Raw genomic sequence first — 18,884 nt, 5'->3', positions numbered from 1 at the left:
GGCTCCATGAACACACCAAGTTTCAAATCATTTGTTGTGGCTGATGCTGTTCGTGACACTCCCTGGATGGGGGCGGGGGGCAGCAGGAGCCCCAGTCCCTTGAAATTCCCCAGAAACAGCTTTCAGAACCTCTCCTTCGCCCTCTTAATACTTAGGGGGGAAAAGAAAAAAACAAAATACAAAAGGATCAAAAAGAATTTGGCCCAAAGAAATGTTGGGCATGGCCGTGTTTTTACACGCTTTTTTTTTGTTTTGTTTTTTGGAAAAATATTTTATTATTAGCCCACCAATCTATTTGGAAAGATGAAATTTGCTCTTATTCCTATCTCTGATTTTGAAGTCCCAATACCGAGCGACAAAAGCAGGTTAGGTGACACCGGCGGGCGAGCCCTGTGCGGAGCAGCGGGGAGGGCAGAGGGCGAGGGGCCAGATCATTCATTTATTTTTCCACACTCTCTCACTCTCTCTTCTCTCCACGATTACTGACCGCCCCAGGGGCCTGATCACAAACCCTGCTTGGCCAGGGAGGCAGACACTTCATCGGCCAGTGTGGCGAGCTGCGGCGAGTCTACCATGTTGATGCTGCCAGTGGAAGACACATTGCTGAGGTGCCGTGGAGACGTGTCCCCGGACACCACAGGAGACTTGTACACAATCTCTGCCCCGTGGTCTGTCTTGGCTTTGGCGTTCTCACGGAAAGTCAGCTTGTGGGTTTCAATCTGCAAGGAGAAGCGGAGGGGAAGTGCCAGGGAAAGCTCTGCCATCACCCCAACAGCCAGGGCTGGCCTTCAGCGGGAGCTGATTTGGTTTTTGTTGTTTTTTTTTTGTCAGTATGGGGGAGAGGAGAGGTTGAGCTCAAGACTTTGCCCTGGCTAGGCAGGTGCTCTACCATTTAAGCTACACCTCTGGCCCTTTTTGTTGATTATTTTTAAAGGGGGGGGGGTCCCCATTTTATACCCAGGCTATCCCAGACAGTAATTCTATTTGTGCTTCTAGGTTACAGGTGACAGGTGCTGCTCAGCCACTGATTGAGATAAGATCAAATCCCCAACCCCCAATCTCTGCCTCCCAGTGAACTAGAATTGTAGGCTTGAGCCATTGTACTTGGCTGCTTTTGTTTGCAATTTGGAATTGTACAGTCCTTCTCTACCCTGCCTGACCAAAGGCAATGACTATTATTTCTTTTATCCTCCAAAGATATCTCATACATGTATGCTTAGTTCATATGACAACAATGCACAAGGGTTTGCATGTTTTGTTTTTTTTTTTTGGGGGGGGGGGGTGGTACCGGAATTCAGGACCTCATGCTTGTTAGGCAGGTGCTCTAGCACTTGAGTCACAATCCCAGCTTTTTTCTTTTAGTCAATTAAAAAAAATAAAGTCTCCTGTTTTTTCCTGGGCTGGCCTTGGACTATGATCCTCCCACCTATGCCTCCAGTAGCTGAGAGGCCTTGTACCACCACGCCCGGTTGTACTTTGCTTATCAAACTTAACACTTCCTCTTTATCAGTACACCAAACATATTGGTGCATCTTGCTGCTGACTTAATATACCGTCACAGCAGATGAATCAAACTTTACCTCCTCCCCTCTGGATGGATATTTAGGTGGTTCCAATCTTTTACTTTTACATCATTTCACACATGCCAGTATAAAGTTGCTAGGTCAAAGAGCATACAATGGTGTGTGTGTGTGTGTGAGAGAGAGAGAGAGAGAGAGAAAGAGTGTGAGAGAGAGAGAGAGAGAGAAAGAGTGTGAGAGAGAGAGAGATTGAACCTAGGATTAAGCATACTTCTGCACTGAGTTCCACACCAACCTCACAGATTATCATCAACTTGCAACCAAACATGTTAAAGATCACTGCAAAAGATGACAGTGCCGGTGGTTGGGAGCACAGCTCAAGGGACAGAACACTTGCCTAGCAAACACAAGACTGAGTTCAACCCCCACCCCGCCACATACACACAAAAGGATCAAAGGTTGTCTCCACAGCCACCAGTGCCATCCATGAGTCACACATTTCCTCTCTTTTGTCAGTGGTTGATAATCTGCAGGTGACAGAAATTGCACCCAGCATTGGCAGGTGTTAACTGTGATACAATGTAGCCCTTCTTAAAGGGACAGAGATTTAGCCAAGAGTCCTAAAGGATGCTGGGAAATTCCAGAGTAGAAAGCATTAGCTGGGGGTATGTGTGTATACCACTCTACTGATTAACCCATGGACGCAGACACAGGAATTCTCTATCTCATTTTGGATCCTAGGCAATTTGAGCATCTGATGAAGCCAGAAAAATGTGTGTGACCACACTCACACACACATTGCAATGCCATTTTCCCACACAACCTCAGGGCTCGGAGGACCTCAGATGAACAGCCTCTGCTCAAGGCCTTGAATGTGGACAGAGAAAACCCAGACTACATGCATGTTCTTTTTGGGAGGAGCGGTCACTTTTTAAAAAAGAGGCACTTTCTGTATTGCTGTACTTGAAAGGCTGTTTGAGAGAATTATTGAGAGTATTTATGTTAATGGTTTTTTTTAAAAAAAAAAAACAACTTTGTTTCGTAAGATTAAAGCAATAGCCTGGTGCTGGTGGCTCACACCTGTAATCTTAGCTACTCAAGAGGCTGAGATCTAAGGATTGTGGTTCCAAGCCAACCCAGGCAGAAAAGTCCCAACTTATCTCCAATTAACCACTCAAAAACAGGAAGTGGCACTGTGACTCAAAGTGGTAGAGCACTAGGCTTGAGCACCAGAGCTCAGGGACAGTGCCCAGGTCCTGAGTTTAAGCCCCACAACCAACGATGACAATGACAACAGCAACAACAACAACAGAGAATAAAGCGAGATTCCTGGAATAGCCAAAGCTGTGGCCCACTGCTTGTGCTCTTTGAACTTGGGAAATGGAGGACTGAATTTGAGGCCACCACAAAGATGAGATAGAAGCAGAGGATCCAAGAAGCTTGGACTTCATTGCGGCTCTGATTGGAGTTCTTAGGGCTTTCTATCTTGTTCTTTGAAGACCACCAGGCTGAGGATCTGAAGATTCTGCCTCCATCCCACCTAGAGCTGTACCCCAAGAAGCTTCCTTGGCCATGTGGGCCCAGTATAGCAGATGCCTTTCCTGACACAGAGAATCTCCAAGGCCCTGGCCTGCCCCAGTCCCACCAAGTCACTGCAGTGACTGGTCACACTGGAGTGGGGCCAGGCCTGGGGTTTTATTAAAAATGCCCCAGGATTGTGAGGCCCAGCCTCCTTGGGTGGGTGATGGAAGAAAATAGTGGAACCCTGGCCTTTAGGCAGAGAATTATCACCAACCCTTCAGAGCACAGGGTCCTGGCCTGTGCCCCTCAGGCACATAGCCTTTTATCTGGCTTTCTGCTCCTGACAGCCAGGTACTAAGGGCTCCTATGTGGGGCTGTGGTGGAAACTTCTGCTCCACATGAAATTGGCCTTGGGCTTCTAGAAACCAGAGGGGGGGGGGGTCCCTGGGGAGCCAGAGGCTGTGAAGCCATGTTGGGGCCCTTCTGCTCCCCTCAGTGCCAAGGGCACCAGGTTGGATGGCCACTTGGCAAGTTTCTCTCCGCTAAATGATGCCCTGGGACATTTGCACAGACGTCAGATGGGCAAGTTCTTACGTGCACAGGCAGAGGCAGAGGCACTGGGGCTGTGGAGGCAGGCAGGGGACGTGTGACGACTGGCCAGGGTAGGGGACTCCCCCGTGTCATCCAGCACGGAAAGCCAGCCACTGCCTCGTCCAGCCAGCTGCGCCACCTTGGGTGGTGCCCTGCCTCATGTATGCTTGCTCTGATTTAACACTCCTGGGACATTCCTTCTCCCTCTGTTAGTCCCCAGCCAACTTTAACTTGGCCCAAGGCTAGTAAGGGAGCGTTCTACAGAACTTCCAAGCAGGCAGGCAGGCAGGCATGGGTGGGGCACCCTGGCTGCATTTATGCAGAAGAGAGAAAAAAAAAATCAGGGGCTGGGAAGGTGGTTCAGTGGTAGAGTGCCTGCCTCACATGTGTGAGGCCCTGGGTTCGATTCCTCAGCACCACATAAGAAGAAAAAGCTGGAAGTGGTGCCATGGCTCAAGTGGTAGAGTGCTAGCCTTGAGCTGAAGAGCTGAGGGACAGCGCCCAGGCCCAGAGTTCAGGCCCCATGACCAGGGGGGGAAAAAAAATCAAGCCCCTCTCTGGCCTAGAGGGAGTGGGAGCAAGCTGCTACTTTCAGTGTACTCTGGTCTCCCCTGCCCAAAGACTAGAAAGAGCTGGCAACCCCCAGGTCCAGTAGCTGACAGGCAGGGACTGAGGCATCTTTGCTTTGTTCTAATTGCATCCTAACCAAATGCAAATGAAGGTCTGTTCCCAGGAGATGTCTGTGGAACACCAGGGCTGATGCTGGGTGTGGCTGAGAATGCGGAGCAAGCCAGTCCATTCAGACATTCCTCCTTTGGAAAAGTGAACCCTCCTTGTCCACTTCATTAATACCCATATCTGAGTGTGTCCTCCCCCAGGCCCCCCCCCCCCGCCCTTTACCTTCTTATTCCCTCCTCCAGGAACATGAGTGATATTATCCAGAGAGCCGATCTTCGACTGGACTCGGTCCTTGAAATCCAGCTTTTCAGACTTTACTTCCACCTGCCCACCTCCTGAAACACAACACACACACACACACACACACACACAGAGCGCCACATCACATCTTCTGTGGCGTAGTAAACTTAATGTCCATCACACAAGTTCTGCAGCCTGCAGAGCAAAGTGCCAGGGGCTGCTGGGGGCACAGGTGCTCTGGAGGGTGACACCAGGTGACATGGTCTTGCAATGTAGTCCAGGCTGACCTCGGATTTGCAATATTGCCTCTACTCCCAAGGGCTAAGACGGCACCACCATGCCGGGCTGCTGGTCTGATGGCCTGCTCCTTCACAGCGATGGATGGTTTCAGTAAAAACCTCTACCCTGAATAGGGCCTAACTGAGGTGCAAGTTCTTGCTCTGGCCTGTTAAGTTGGGACTCAGAATCTCTACTTATGCTGTCCAATATGGCAGCCACTGTCCACGGTGGGGGGAGGACAGTACTGGAGTTTGAACCATGAAGCCTCATTCTTGCTAGGCCGGTGCTGCTCTACCACTTGAGCCACACCCCTAGACCATTTACTTGTAATGAAATAACAGTACAGCTCTTCTACTGCACTGGCCACGTTTCTAGTGCTTGCCAGACACGTGTGGTTAGCAGCCACAGGGACAGTGCAGATGAAGGTTCCCTCACTGCAGAAAGATGGTGACTGGAAGGATGGTGGGGGGTGGAAGGGTAAGTGGCTGACAAGAGCTCTAGTAGCCTCCTCTTCTGTTTAACCAAAATCACAGCAAGGCCATGACCAGGGTCTCAGGTCTCATACTGTAGAGCAGCTTGTGAAGTATCCCCAGTACTGGTTGGAGACATCCACATATTTGGCTTTGGCGAACAAATAAGACCCAAGGCCAGCCCTAGAAGCCCTGAGTACAGTCTTCTGGAGAGTGATGGGTTAGGGTCTGGGGCCAGCATTTCCCCTCCATACCTCCTGTGAGATGACAGGAAATGCTCAGTAGTGAGCTGGGGCAGCCATGTCCCCCCAGCCCCCGTCCTGCCCCCACCCAGTCCCATGCTCAACATCATCTCTTGAAGGAGGGAGCCTACCCTGCCCACCCAGCACCTTTCTGTCCCAATCCTGGCCTTCCCCAAGGGCTACCTGGTTTATGATGAATGTTGCCTAATGAGCCACATTTGGAGGTCACCTTGCTCAGGTCCACTGGTTTGTAGACTATTTGCACCTGGAGATGAAAGAGAATGAAAGTGACATATAGATAGATGGGAGGGAGGGAGGGAGGGAGAGAAAGAGAGAGACAGAGAGAGAGAAAGAGAGAGAAAATAAAGTGGGATTTTTTTACTGTGGGTGTAACACAATGAGAAGCAGCTGTGTGAGTCAGGCCAGGAAGAAGACATCCCAGTGTCCCAGTCAGGGTGAAAAAATGCATTGTTGTTAAATTCAGCTGACCTGGCCCCCGGGGAGCTGGGTCATCACAGAATGACTGTGGGACTGTGGGACAAGCAGGACACTCGGTCATGGTGCAGTGCCGTTCTGTTAGCAAACACTTCAATGTAAACATGGTAGTCCCTTTGTGGACAGACTGACAGCTCACGTTCCATGAAGACACAGGAAGGAGTGCTCAGTCCGTGCAGCCTTTGAACAAAGTCCTGGGAAGAGCGAGAGCAAGGCAGCCGTGGGGCCTCCAAGGGTAGAAGCTGGGTACAGATGGGTGGGCTCTATCCAGGAAGCTTCCACAGCCCCGGACCCACACGAGAACAGAGACACTCGGCAAGCAAGACCCAGCAGGCTCTGCGACTCAGCATTAACCCACCTGGCTTAGCCTGGGCATTTCAGCCTCTACCCAGAGGAGTGAAGCGACACCAGCAGGCAGGGCAGGTGCACAGCAGAAACCCAGGGGGAGCAGACAAGGATGCTCCAGGAGGCCTCTGGGCTGGCTCTGAGAGTCAAGGCTGGCCCAAGGGTCCTGCATGTAGCCTGGTCACATGCTCCCCCTTCCCTGGGGAATCAGCTCTCCTGCGGGGAGGCTGATAGAGGACAGGGTCTGTACAAAACCATTGCCAGGAGGGTCCTAGACGTCTGGCCACTGACTGACGCCTCTCAGAAGCCCAGGAGCCAGCCACAGCAAGCCTGTGTGAGGTCACCTAGAGGTGACCGTGAAGGGAAAGAGGGGGACCTCATGTGAGAATGGGCTCATGGAGGCCAGCAGAAAGGAGGAGGAATTTCTACTTGTGTCTAAATGGAGGGCTTCCGCATTATTTTAGGGCATGGTCATGCTGGCTCCTGCTATTTGTTGACAGACAGGAGTGTGACCTATGTGTCACTGTGCAGGTGCCTGCCTACATCTGGGCAGGATGGGGGTGGAGGGGGCATTTTTTTTTGTCAGTTGTGGGGCTTGAACCCTGGGCCTGGGTGCTGTGCCTCAGCTCTTCAGCTCAAGGCTAGCACTCTACCGCTTGAGCCACAGCGCCACTTCCCATTTCCTGGTGGTTTACTGAAAATAAGAATCTCATGGACTTTCCTGCCCAGGCTGGTTTGAACCGTGATCCTCAGATCTCAGCCTCCTGAGTAGCTAGGATTACAGGTGTGAGCCACCGGTACCTGGCGGGGGGAGGCAATTTGCAGGACTGCCTGCAAACAGGCTCGGGAGGTGCTGTGAGCTCTGGGGCTGGCGTGGATGGGAGTCTGGGGCAGGGGCATCTCCTGCCTTTGTGACCAGGGCATCATTCTTTTCCCCCTACCTTGGAAGGGGCCACTTGTGAGAGAACTAGGAGATAGCAGGGGCAGGCGATGGCAAGAAGAGAAAAAGATGGAGGACAGTGGGCCCTGGGGGAGGGAGGAAAGCAGCCATAGGAGTAGGGAGAAACCCAGCCAGTAGGCTGGAACATTGCGAGATGAAGGAATGAGGCTGGCCTGCTGGGAAGCCCCTCCACGCTGGGGAGGGCAGGGATCCAGCACCCCAAAATGCCATGTCTTCCTACATTCAGCAGTGACCACTGGCCAAGGACAATGCCTCAGGTCAGCCCAGGCAGGCTGCCTTGGTGGCTCTAGGCAAGGTCATAAGCTAGCCCCCAGGCTGGCGCAGAGCAGGACATGTTGCAGGAAGCCCCTGGTGTCCTGGGCTCTGTAGCTTTGTCAGCTACACATTGTCACAGGGGCAGTGGTCACACTGTCCTGTGCTCTGTCCTCCCATCCTTCTCTGAAGGAGGAGGTTGGACTCACTGCCCAGTCAGCAGACCATACAGCAGTTAAGCTGCAGAAAGCACATGGCCTCCCCTCCCATGGCCAGAGTGGGCAGAATACCTCCAAACAGCAACCACAGGTGTGCCCACAGACAAGAGGCGGCCAGTGGGGCAGGATCAAGTGGGGGTGGACAAGCGCTCAAGGGGAGGGGTGGAGAGACACTCAGCAGCAGACACAGTGAGAAAGCGTCAGTGAGTGAAGCTCAAGCAGCAGCCCAGCCAGAGGCCTCGGTGGCGGAAGGCAGTGGGGGCTCAGGGCTCAGCGGCAAGGCAGCAGTACATTGCAAGAATAAACCCTCTGGGCCTGGAGGCATGACGTGTGGTTTCCAGAGAGAGGGAGCTCACCCCACAGCAGCGCTCTCAAGGATCTCCTGCTGACCAAGAGAGCCGGGCATGAGGATTTTGCTGAGAGAAGCCTAAGGGTGTGAGCACTGTCTAGTGAGCACCGGCCAGCCAGGAGGAGCAAGGTGTCCCTAAGCTCATCAAGGCAGCAGATGGGAAGTGGCTATCCAAGCCCATTACCTCACAGGGACACACACTTTAGGACACAGGGGGTCCCTGGGTACACAATTTAGAAGGGCCAAAGGCAGTCCTTCAATAAAGAGCCCAAAGACAAGCATCACCAGTGGCACTTGTGTGTGGCTGTTTGCATCTGGAGACTGCCCTTGGGTACACCTGCCTTAAGGAAGCCCTCCTCCAGTGCAGTGGCAACTAGGCAATCCTGCCTTTGAGGTGGGATGGTCAGGCCTCTACATTCACTCACCACCTGCCCACCGTGGAGCCATCTAAAGTAGCCTGCCAGATAATGGGGAGGAGCTGATCTCAGGTGCCACTGTCTCCAGCCCAACTTCAGATGGACTGTGCAGCTCCTGAGAACAGGTGCTGGGCCGTGAGTGGTCCACCACTGGTAAAACAAGGACCCTGGGGTTGGGCCAGGAGGACTCTCATTCCCAGAGAGGACCAATCATCTTGATTATTCTGCCCCAGCAAGCGCATGCTCCCAGAGCATGGGGGAGGGGGCAGAATCTGGGAACCTTGGACCCCGTGTGGGCAGGGGAGGGGGGGAAACTCTCTTCCTATGGACATGGGGAGGTCCTGAGCCTGAGAAGATTTATTCTATGCAATGTCTCGCACGTCTACACACTTCTGCCTCTTCCCAAAGCGGAGACTGCAGCACGAGGATGGAGAGTGAGCCAGTACTCACACTGCCGCCGCCCGGGACGTGTTTGATATTGTCCTTTGAGCCACACTTGGACTGGACGTTGCTAAGATCCAGCTTCTTATTAATTATCTGCACCTTTGATAGCCAGAAAAAAGGATGAGTGACAACCACACCCAGATCCACTCTGCGCCCACTTGGGCTTCCTGACCTGGGGTGGGGCAGGCCCTGGGCAGTGAGCCGTGGGCACAGGCCATCTGATACGGGGTGAAGGGAAGGATCTTCAGGAGGAAAGGAAGAAAAGTCATCAGAACTTGAGGTTTGACACGGAGGCTACGGAACAGACCCTCAGAAGGCAACTGTTCACTTTGCCAAAGGTTTGTGATGAGGGAGGTCTCAGCACACCTGTAAGTCAGAGATGGGCGCGTACCAGGTTGGGATGGAGTGGGAAAAGTGCCCCATGACACAAACCTATGAGCAAGCAGAGTCCCCCGGGGTCCTCATGCTCGAACCCTGACAAGACCATGGGAACATTCTCAGGGGACTAATGGGCACTGAAAACACCTGTAGATTTTCTTGGAAAGAAAACCCCACACTCCTTCCACCGCTGACTGAGGACAGATTAGAATCTAAGTTGCTGTTCTTCCAAAAAGTTCCGCCAGGGTTGAGAACCCCCAGCCTTGTGGAATGCACGTTGATGGCTTTGCAGAGAAGATAATTTCTTGGGGATGGAGGCATAGCTCAGTTAGTAGAATGTCAGCCAATGAGCAAAAGTATGAGGTACCAAGTTGGAGTTCCAGTCTTGGATCAAAATTTTAAAAAGAGAAAGAAAAAAGATCATTTCTGCTCTTTTTTGGGTTGGTCATGGGACTTGAACTCAGGACCCGGGCACTCTCCTTGAGCTCTTATGCTCAAGGCTAGCACTCTACCACTTTGAGCCACAATGCCATTTCCAGTTTTCTGATGATTAATTGGAGATAAGAGTTTCAAAGATTTCCTGCCTGGCCTGGCTTTCAACTGTGACCCTCAGATCTTAGCCTCCTGGGTAGCTCAGATTACAGGTGTGAGCCACCAGTGCCCAGCTAGTTTCTTCTCTTATAGAGGTTCTGTTTCCTGGAAGGTGGGGTAAGCACCCTGCTCCTTTACACCCACCCATCCCTCTTCCTCCATTCCAGGAGGCCCTCAAAGGAAGCAGAGCCCCATTCTCTGTGAACCCATGTGGGCCTGGTCGGCACTGCTGATGAACTCTAGTTTTTCTCTCTCCAGGAAGCAGGGAGAAGGTGTAGGGATATCAATGTTTAAGTGAGGAACAGTTTTTACTTGCCTATCAGCTATGAAACAAGCAACCTGGTGTGTGGAAAGAAGCTGGAAATGTCTACGTTTGTCAGCTGGAGCAGGATGACATCTTCCACCCCACGCGGCTCCGTGGATGGAAAGAGTGGGCCTGGCTTTTATTAATCACAGATGGAAAGAATTACCAGCCAGAGTTTCTAATTAAGAGTCAGCAGTGCCAATACGACCCAACTGAGGTTTCAGTTTCGCAAACATCGGCACCTTTGTGAGCAGTGGGTGAAGATTTGAGATGGCCTGGGCCGGGTTGAGAACTGCCTGGAAAGAAAACCCCAGTCCAGCTTCTGACTCATCTTGTTCTTTTCCTTTATTTTACTCGTCTGACTATTACCACCTGGGAATCAGAGTCACATTTCTAACCCACCTTTTCATTTATTTATTTAGTCAATCATGGGGCTTGAACTCAGGGCCTGTGTGCTATTTCCAAGCTCTTTTGCTAAAGGCTAGCATTCTACCATTTGGAGCCACAATACCATTTCCAGTTTTTCTGGTGGTTAACTGGAGATAAAGAGTCTCATGGACTTTCCTGCCCTGGCTGGCTTTGATCCTCAATCCTCAGATCTCAGCCTCCTGAGAAGAGCTACTATTACAGTTGTGAGCCACCAGTGCCTGGCTTCATTTTCATATATATATATATTTTTTAAAAAACTGTGCTTTTAATTGGAAAATATGGCATTATGATGGTGAAAACAGAAATTAAAAAAAACAAGTTAAAAAAATTCTTTTTGACATAGGGTCTCACTGTAGCCTAAGCTGGCTTCAAAATAGAGCGTCTCCTGTCTCAATCTCCCCAGTACTGCATTTACAGACATGAGCTACCATACTTGGCAAGAGAACAGTTTTCTTACCAACCTACTACAATCACTGTTGAGTTTTGATCTATTTCCTTGAAGTCCCATTGTATATAACTGTCACCATGTACACATACATGGCAGAATTATTATATATCTGCTTTCTTTTTTTTTTGGTGGTACTAGGGTTTGAACTCAAGGCCTTGCTATACTTTCTAGGTAGGTATTCTACCACTAGAGCCACATTCCCAGCCCTGAATACCTGCGTTCTCGTTCTCTCTCTCTCTCTCGTGCACCTTTACTAGTGTTTGAACTTTTTTGCTCAAAGCTAGTGCTTTACCACTTGAGACATAGTTCCACTTCCATATGTTTTTTTTTTCCCCCTTTTCTTTTTCTTTTTTTCTTGTCAGTCATGGGGCCTGAATTCTGGGCCTGGGTGCTGTCCTCAACTCTTCAGCTCAAGGCTAGTGCTCTACCACTTGAGCCACGGCACCACTTCTGGCTTTTTCTGCTTATGTGGTGCTGAGGAATAGAACCCAGAGCCTCATGCATATGAGGCAAGCACTCTACCACTGAGCCACCTTCCCAGCCCTCTTTTCTTTGTTTTGTGTGAGTGTGTGTGTGTGTGTATGCACACTCGCGCACACGCATGTGCTTAATTGGAGATAAGAGTCTCACGGACTTTCTTGCCTGCACTGGCTTTGCACTTTGATCCTGAGATCTCAGTTTCCTGCATAGCTGGGATTATGGGTATTCACCACTGGCACCCAGCCTTTTTCTCTTTGAGAGGTCTTACTATGTTGCCTAGGGGCTCAAGTGATCTAGCCACTTCAGCTTCCTAACTAGCTAGAAATAACAGATATAAACCTCCACACTTGGCTAAATGTCGTCGTCATCATCATCATCATCATCATCATCATCATCATCATCATCATTTTGATTTTGCTTTTGAGACACAGTCTGGTTATGTAGCATAGCTTAGGCTAGCCTTGAACTTGTGATCCTCCCACCTTTGCCTCTCATAGCATGTTCCTTTTAACAGCATGTCCTATGTCACTCCATGAATTGTTCCTTTTGTTGCCAAATTGTTGCATCAATTCCATTTTAAACAGCATCCATAGCCTCCCACGAACATCTTTCTGCAAGAGGAATTTTTTTTTTAACAGTATAAATTATTTTTCTAGCAGAGGGCCCTGGAAATAGAATTCCTGGGCCAAGGTTAAAAATATTCTCAAAGCTCTCAACACAGTTCTCCAAATGGCCTTCTAAAGGGGTTGGCTTGAGAGCAGACAGGTGACGACATTACCACCGCCACTGGCTACTTAGAAAGCCTGCTTTTACTAATGCACTTGATTGGGGGCGGGAGGGGGGGATTCACTTTCCAAGGGAAGGCTAGGAGTCAAAAAACTTGGGGGTTGATCTCAGCCTCAGCCATTCATCTTTCATCTTGAATAATAAGCAGGGGAGTGGGGATTTAGCTCAGTGGAAGAGCACTTGCCTGGCAAGTGCAAGGCCCTGAGTAAGCTAAAATGTGTGGATGGCAGAATTGAGTTCCTAGGGCCTTGGAGAGATGACACCCCAAAGGCAGTGCCTGCCGTGACACACTGGACAGTGAGAACTGTTACCGCGGTCACTTGGGAATAGCTCCAGTTTGTAAGCAGAATGCAAAGTCATAACAATTGTTTATTTCTTTGACCAAAAAACAGAGCTGCACTGATGGCTCCGCCTGAATTTCTTCCTTACTAAAATTGCTTCTTCTTTGTTTCTTTGCACTGTTGTTTTTGTATTTCTGAAGGCACTCTGAAATTGCTTCTTTTGTTCCCTTGTTGTTGGCAGGTATGGTGTGTGTGTGTGTGTGTGTGTGTGTGTGTGTGTGTGTGTGTGTGTGTGTGTGTGTGTGTGTGTGTGTGTGTGTGTGTGTGTGTGTAGTATTTAACATACAAATGGTTACTTTTTTTTTTGGTGCCATTCCTGGGGCTTTAACTGTAGGGCCTGGTAGACTCGTGCTCTGCTGCTTAAGCCACAGCTCTACTGCCAGCTTTTTGCTGGTTAATTGGAGTTAAGAGTCTTATGGACTTTTCTACCCAGGCTGGCTTTGAACCTTGCTTCTCAGCTCTCAGCCTCCTAAGTACCTAGGATTATAGGCATAAGCCATTGGTGCCTGGCCAATGTTGACATTTTTAAAAGCTGAAATTCTTCCTTAGTGACATCTCTGTCTAAATGGAAGTTCAGAGGCGGCTAGAGATAGAAGTCCATGCCACGCCTCTGGCCCACCTTTTTCACAGCCACGGAGGCCATCTGAGGCCTAGAGGCTCAGCAACTTCAGTAGGGCAGTGGTAGACATCACATTAGAACCCAGAATTGGATGTCCCTGCAGCCATTGAGGACAACCAAGCTTTGCCTGGGATGACCTCAAGGTATTGCCTCATAAACCAAATAAAAACAATACTGACTCCTGGCCGACCCAGAACTTCTCTCCTGGCAGAGATGAGTAGTCAGTCACTGGGACAGAGCTCAGCCAAGGTTGGGCAGGGGCGAGGAGGCCTTTCCCACACTGGTTCTTTGTGTGTGTGTGTGTGTGTGTGTGTGTGCCTGGGGCTTGAATTCAGGTCGTGGGTGCTGTCCCTGAACTGTTTTGCTCAAGGCTAGCTCTTTACCACCTGAGCTACAGCTCCAATGTCTGGCTTTTTGGTATTTAACTGGAGATAAGAATCTCGTGGACTTTACTGCCCCGACTGGCTTAGAGCCATGATTCTCAGATCTCAGCTTTCTGAGTAGCTAAGATTACAGGCTGAGCCATTCCCATCCAGCTTACCCTCAGGTGATTTTAACAGTCTCACGTGGGAATCTCTTCTCCCTTTCCCCCTTTTTCCTCTTTCTCTTTTTCTTTCTCTCTTTTTGGTCGTGGGGCTTGAACTCTGGGCCTGGGCACTGTCCCCCAGCTCTTTAGCTCAAGGCTAGCGCTCTACCACTGGAGCCACAGTGCCACTTCTGGCTTTTTCTGTTTATGTGGTGCTGAGGAATCCAACCCAGGGCCTCATGCTTGCAAGGCATGCACTCTATCGCTGAGCTACCTACCCAGCCCCCTCTTTTTCTTTCTTTATCTCTTGTTTTCTTCCTTTCTTTCTCCCTCTCCTTCCTTCCTTCCCTCTCTCTTTTACTTCCTTTTCCCTCCTTTCCTTTCCCTTCCCTTCCCTCCCTCCTCCACTTCCCCCTTTCTTTATTTTTTTGTACTGAGTTGTGGACCCCAGCCCATGGAGTCATTTTCTGTTCACAACTTCTTCTTGGATAAATCCCAGAAGCAGATCTGCCAGCTTTCAGGAAAGAACAGAAGCAGTTTAGAATTACAAAGCTCACAATGGCTCACCTGGCTACTCAGAAGGCTGAGACCTGGAGGATTGCAGTTCTAAGCTAGCCCAGGCAGGAAAGTCCAAGAGACTCTATCTCCAATTAACCAGCAAAATGCCAGACTAGAAGCATGGTTCCAATGGTAGTGCACCAGCCATGAACAAGAAAGGTGAGTGAGAGTGTGTAAGGCTTTGGTACCAAAGAATTTTTTTTAAATGAAAAAAAAAAAAAAACCCACACATTCCATCTGATAATAAAACAAGTATCTACAGCTATACTATCCTGAACACACCCAATCTCACCTGATCTCAGAATCTAAGGAGGGTCAGGCCTGGTGAGTACTTGGATGGGTGATAACAAAACAAGAAAAACTTAAAAAGCAAAATGTAAAAATAAAGGAAGGCTATTGAGATTGACAAGTATAAGACTGAATGTTATATTTAGCCCTGAGCTTCCTGGAAGCCAAGGCAAAAAAAAAAAGAAAAAGAAAAAAGAAAAATGATGGGTTACATAACCCTTCTTATTTGACAAAGAAAACTTTCCAGTTTCTCAAAGGACGATAACCTTATTTTCTGCACTAACACATAAAAGAAACTAATCAAATTAATCAGGGGTCATTAAGCAATAACACAAGGTCTGTAATGTACATTAAGAAAAATTTTCCCCAATGTGTTTTTTTTCTTGTTCCAACCCCACAGAAAAGGCAAGAAGCTTTTGTGGGGTTTGGCAACAGACATAAGGATATTTACAAAGCAGATGTGAATGACCGTCAGTTGTCACATTAAGTCAACATCCTTTAGAGAATCTCAGATTTACAGAAAGCAGAGAAGAGGATGATGGTTGGCATTATGAAATTGCAATCCTGAAATTTCTCAGTTAAAGCAACATGTAAGATTATTGAATCTCAGCCCTGGCCAGACACAGGGAATACCCATCAGGGGAGAAGAGTGTTTTGGGAGCTCCAATATTTTATTTTTCTTTTTGTCCATCTTGGGGCTTGAACTCAGGGCCTGGGCACTGTCCTTGAGCTCTTTTGCTCAAGGCTAGCACTCTACCACTTGAGCCACAGTGCCACTTCTGATTTTTGAGCGATTTCTATTGGAGATGAGTCTCATGGGAACTTTTCTGCCTGGGCTGGCTTTGAATCGCTATCCTCTGATATCAGTCTCCTGAGCTGCAAGGATTATAGGCATTGGCTGCCAGTGCCCGACTAAGGGATCCCCAATTTTTTATCTGAGTGACTTCTAGTCAGGAGAGAAATGAGTGTTGTAAAGGATTGACCCCAGAAGAGATACTAGTGGGCTGGGGCTAAGATGGATCCACTTTGGTTTAACCCATTTCCTAAGGAACCCCAAATTCTCCCAATCCTTCACTAGGCCTTGATCTGGCTCTATCTGGGTTCAGACCTCTCCAGATGGCTTCTGCCTTGCTCTCAGGCTTCCAGCCCCCCCAGCCAGCCTCTCTGACTCCAGTCTGGCTCAGACTAAGCCATCATTGTCTCGTGCTTGCTGGGCTTGGCCTCACAGTGTCAGTCAGCAACACCCTGGCAGTACACTAACCCAGAGCAGTCAGCAGACATCCACAGCAAGCCTTGTCTTAAACCCAAGGTGGTCTAGATAGCACAGAAAACCCTGTGTCCTGTCAGGTCAACTGCCAAAGAGATTCATTAACAGGAAGATCCTCTTTAGGACTGGGACTGCTCCTTTAAGATCAATTTCATCAACAATATTTTTCAGAAGCATAGACATGCAGCAGAGAGAATGCTGGGGAGGAGTCTTAGGGGGACAGGGCTGTCCGAGGCAGTGTCCAGCCTGGCTCTGCTCACCGCAGTGTCTGACACTTCAGCCCAAGTACCCGAGTCCCAGCCTGATCCTGAAGGAGATGGAAACTACCCCAGGTTCAAATTCACTTCATTTATTGCACACACGTGTGTGTGTGTGTGTGTGTGTGTGTGTGTGTGTGTGTGTGTGTTTTAGTGGTCCTGAGGTTTGAACTAAGGGCCTGGGCTCTGCCCCTGAGTCTGTCTGTGCTCAAGGCTAGCACTCTACCCCTTGAGCCACAGCACCACTTCTGGCTTTTTCTGAGTAGTTTATTGGAGATAAGAGTCTCACGGACTTTCCTGCTTGGGCTGGCTTTGAAACCTCGATCCACAGATCTCAGCCTCCTGAGTAGCACCAGTGTGAGTCACCAGTGCCTGGCTATGTATGCTTTAAAAAAGTAACATCTGAGACACTGCTAATGAACTGAACAGAATGCACTAAGTGGGGTTTTTTTTTGTTGTTGTTGTTGTTTGTTTGTGTGGGGTTTTTTTTTTTTGGTAGTACTGGGGGTTGAATACAGGACTCTACTTACTTACTAGGCAGGTACATTTCAAATGCTTTAAAAGGGTGACATGGAGATATAGATCAGAAGAAGATGAGCAGGAAAAGAGAAAGATAACAGTGGTGAGAGAAGGAAAGGAAGATTTAAAGCAAAGAAATCCTATCAACACAATTGCAGAACAGGAAGCAACTTCCACTAAGGGTGTGTTCAAGAATGGATGGATGCCTGTCCAAGAATGGATGGATGGATGGATCGCCATCTTGTGGCTGTCTAGAATAGTGCAGCCCTGAGGGCTTTGGGCTCCCATAGGGCAAAATTTTCTGTTGCCCTGGGGTCGGCAGGTTGTCCTGCCTCCAGCCTGGACACTCTCAGAGGAAGAGACTTTGGTTTTATCTGCTCAGTCAACCAGGCCACCTCCACGTTCAGACACAGAAAATTGTTTTTGTGGAAATGTTGAAACTATGTTAAGTTCTGCCCAGGTGGGGCCTGCTCAGGCTTGGGACGTGCAGCCCTTACCTTCCCACCGCCTGGCTGGTGCTTCAGGTTTTCAGTGGAGCCAATCTTGGACCTGACGTTCTTCAGGTCTGGCATGGGCACCGGGGCAGTCTGCAGGCGGCTCTTGGTGGAAGATGGCGACTTTGGGGGAGTGCGAACCACAGCCACCTTCTTGGGCTCCCGGGTGGGTGGAGTTGGCAGAGATGGGGTGCGCGAGCGGCTGCCTGGAGTCCCTGGGGAGCCGGGGCTGCTGTAGCCACTGCGATCCCCAGATTTTGCCGATTCACCTGGAGGGGAAAGGAAGGGGTGAGCCTAGGCAGGTTGGGGAGGGGGAGGTCTGTAGTGGCCGGGCAGGGGGGGGGACTTCCATCCTGGGGGGTCCACTGCCAGGCTGAGGACAGAGCAGATGGGTGGGAGTGAGGTCCACAGCTCACATGGGAAGCTCTGGAGTCTATTCCCACAAAGCCACAGAGTGCCCCATCACAGAGACAAACTGCCCCACTGTCCCTGGGGCAAGAGATGGGCCCCCACTAGGCCAGTCAACTTCTCTCCTGGGCTCAGAGGCCTCAAGGTGAATGGAGAAGTGCTAGAGGGCCCACAGGGAGTGCAGCTGGGGAGGATGGTGGGTGGGAATCGGCTTGGCACAACTCCCTGTGCACGACCTTCACTCTGAGGAAGGACGATGGAGGGATGGATGTGTCTGCTCTCTGCCTCTCTCCGCCCTTCTTGGTTCCTCTCTGGAAGCTGGGATTCAGAACCCCCTGAGCCACCTCTGCAGGCCCCACGTAGCTTCCTACAACTGAATCCTCCTAGCTGTTCCCTTCCTCAGAATGCCCTTCCCTGCAGCTATTACCCTCGTACCTTCCCCTGCAGCTATTACCCTCGTACCTTCTCACTCACCAGCCTCGGGAGCTGCGGGGACATCCTCTCACCAACAGGTCCCATTCCTGCCTCATGCCTCCGCCTTTCTAAAACTGGGGACTATGAACCCCAGTGTCAGAATCTCCAGAAGAGAGGTGTGTGTGTGTGTGTGTGTGTGTGTGTGTGTGTGTGTGTGTCTGTGTCTGTGTCTGTGTCTGTGTGTGTATGATATCTCTGGAGCTGTTGAGGAGGAAGTGGGACTTGAAAATGCAGATGTATGGGCACTGTCCAGATCTGATAGAGTGGTTTTTCAGAATGGGGCCTGCAGAACTGGTTTTTTCTCAAGCTCCCCACCCCAGCGTCTGGAAGCCTGTAAGGAACGCTTTCACTTGCAGCCTATCTGAGACCTCTCTGTCAAGAGTGAGCAGCACAGAGGTGAGAGGTGGAATTTTCCAGTCGCTGATGTCCCTAAAACAGTCATGCTCTTTGATCACAGGGGAAGCGGAACCTCTGCCTCCTGTCTTCAGGACACAGGGCAGCAATGGGCTTGGTGGTGACACTGTAATCCACTGACACCACTCACTTGCAGAGTGACCTTGGGCAAGCCAATTACTGTCCCTAAGCCCGGTGTCCTCATTTGAAAACTGGGGAGAGGGATTAGAGCCTGCAGGTTGGTGTTTTACAGATGGGCTGTTTTAGCAGGGTCCTGTGCAGAGCCTACACTCACAGAAAAGT

General features: G+C 49.9%; 1 protein-coding gene across 8 annotated transcripts in view; it reads right to left on the bottom strand.

The window, feature by feature from the left end:
- Positions 1 to 263: 263 nt before the first annotated feature.
- Positions 264 to 18,884, bottom strand: part of Mapt (microtubule associated protein tau) — a 98,263-nt gene continuing 79,642 nt past the window's right edge. For 5 of the 8 annotated variants that reach the window (XM_042674109.1, XM_042674102.1, XM_042674103.1 and 2 more), the window contains 5 exons: positions 17,310 to 17,575; positions 9,028 to 9,120; positions 5,725 to 5,806; positions 4,533 to 4,645; positions 264 to 719 (listed from right to left, as the gene is read on the bottom strand). In XM_042674109.1, the coding sequence (XP_042530043.1) occupies positions 504 to 719; positions 4,533 to 4,645; positions 5,725 to 5,806; positions 9,028 to 9,120; positions 17,310 to 17,575 (770 nt within the window). In that variant the 3' untranslated portion in view covers positions 264 to 503. The remainder of the gene's footprint in view (positions 720 to 4,532; positions 4,646 to 5,724; positions 5,807 to 9,027; positions 9,121 to 17,309; positions 17,576 to 18,884) is intronic. The other 3 variants (XM_042674105.1, XM_042674107.1, XM_042674108.1) reach the window with 1 other exon arrangement.

Source organism: Dipodomys spectabilis, unplaced genomic scaffold, assembly GCF_019054845.1.
Source record: "Dipodomys spectabilis isolate Male_0828 unplaced genomic scaffold, ASM1905484v1 ptg000018l, whole genome shotgun sequence".
In the NCBI taxonomy this organism is placed as follows: Eukaryota; Metazoa; Chordata; class Mammalia; order Rodentia; family Heteromyidae; genus Dipodomys; species Dipodomys spectabilis.
This window is presented reverse-complemented; position numbering and strand designations above follow the sequence as displayed.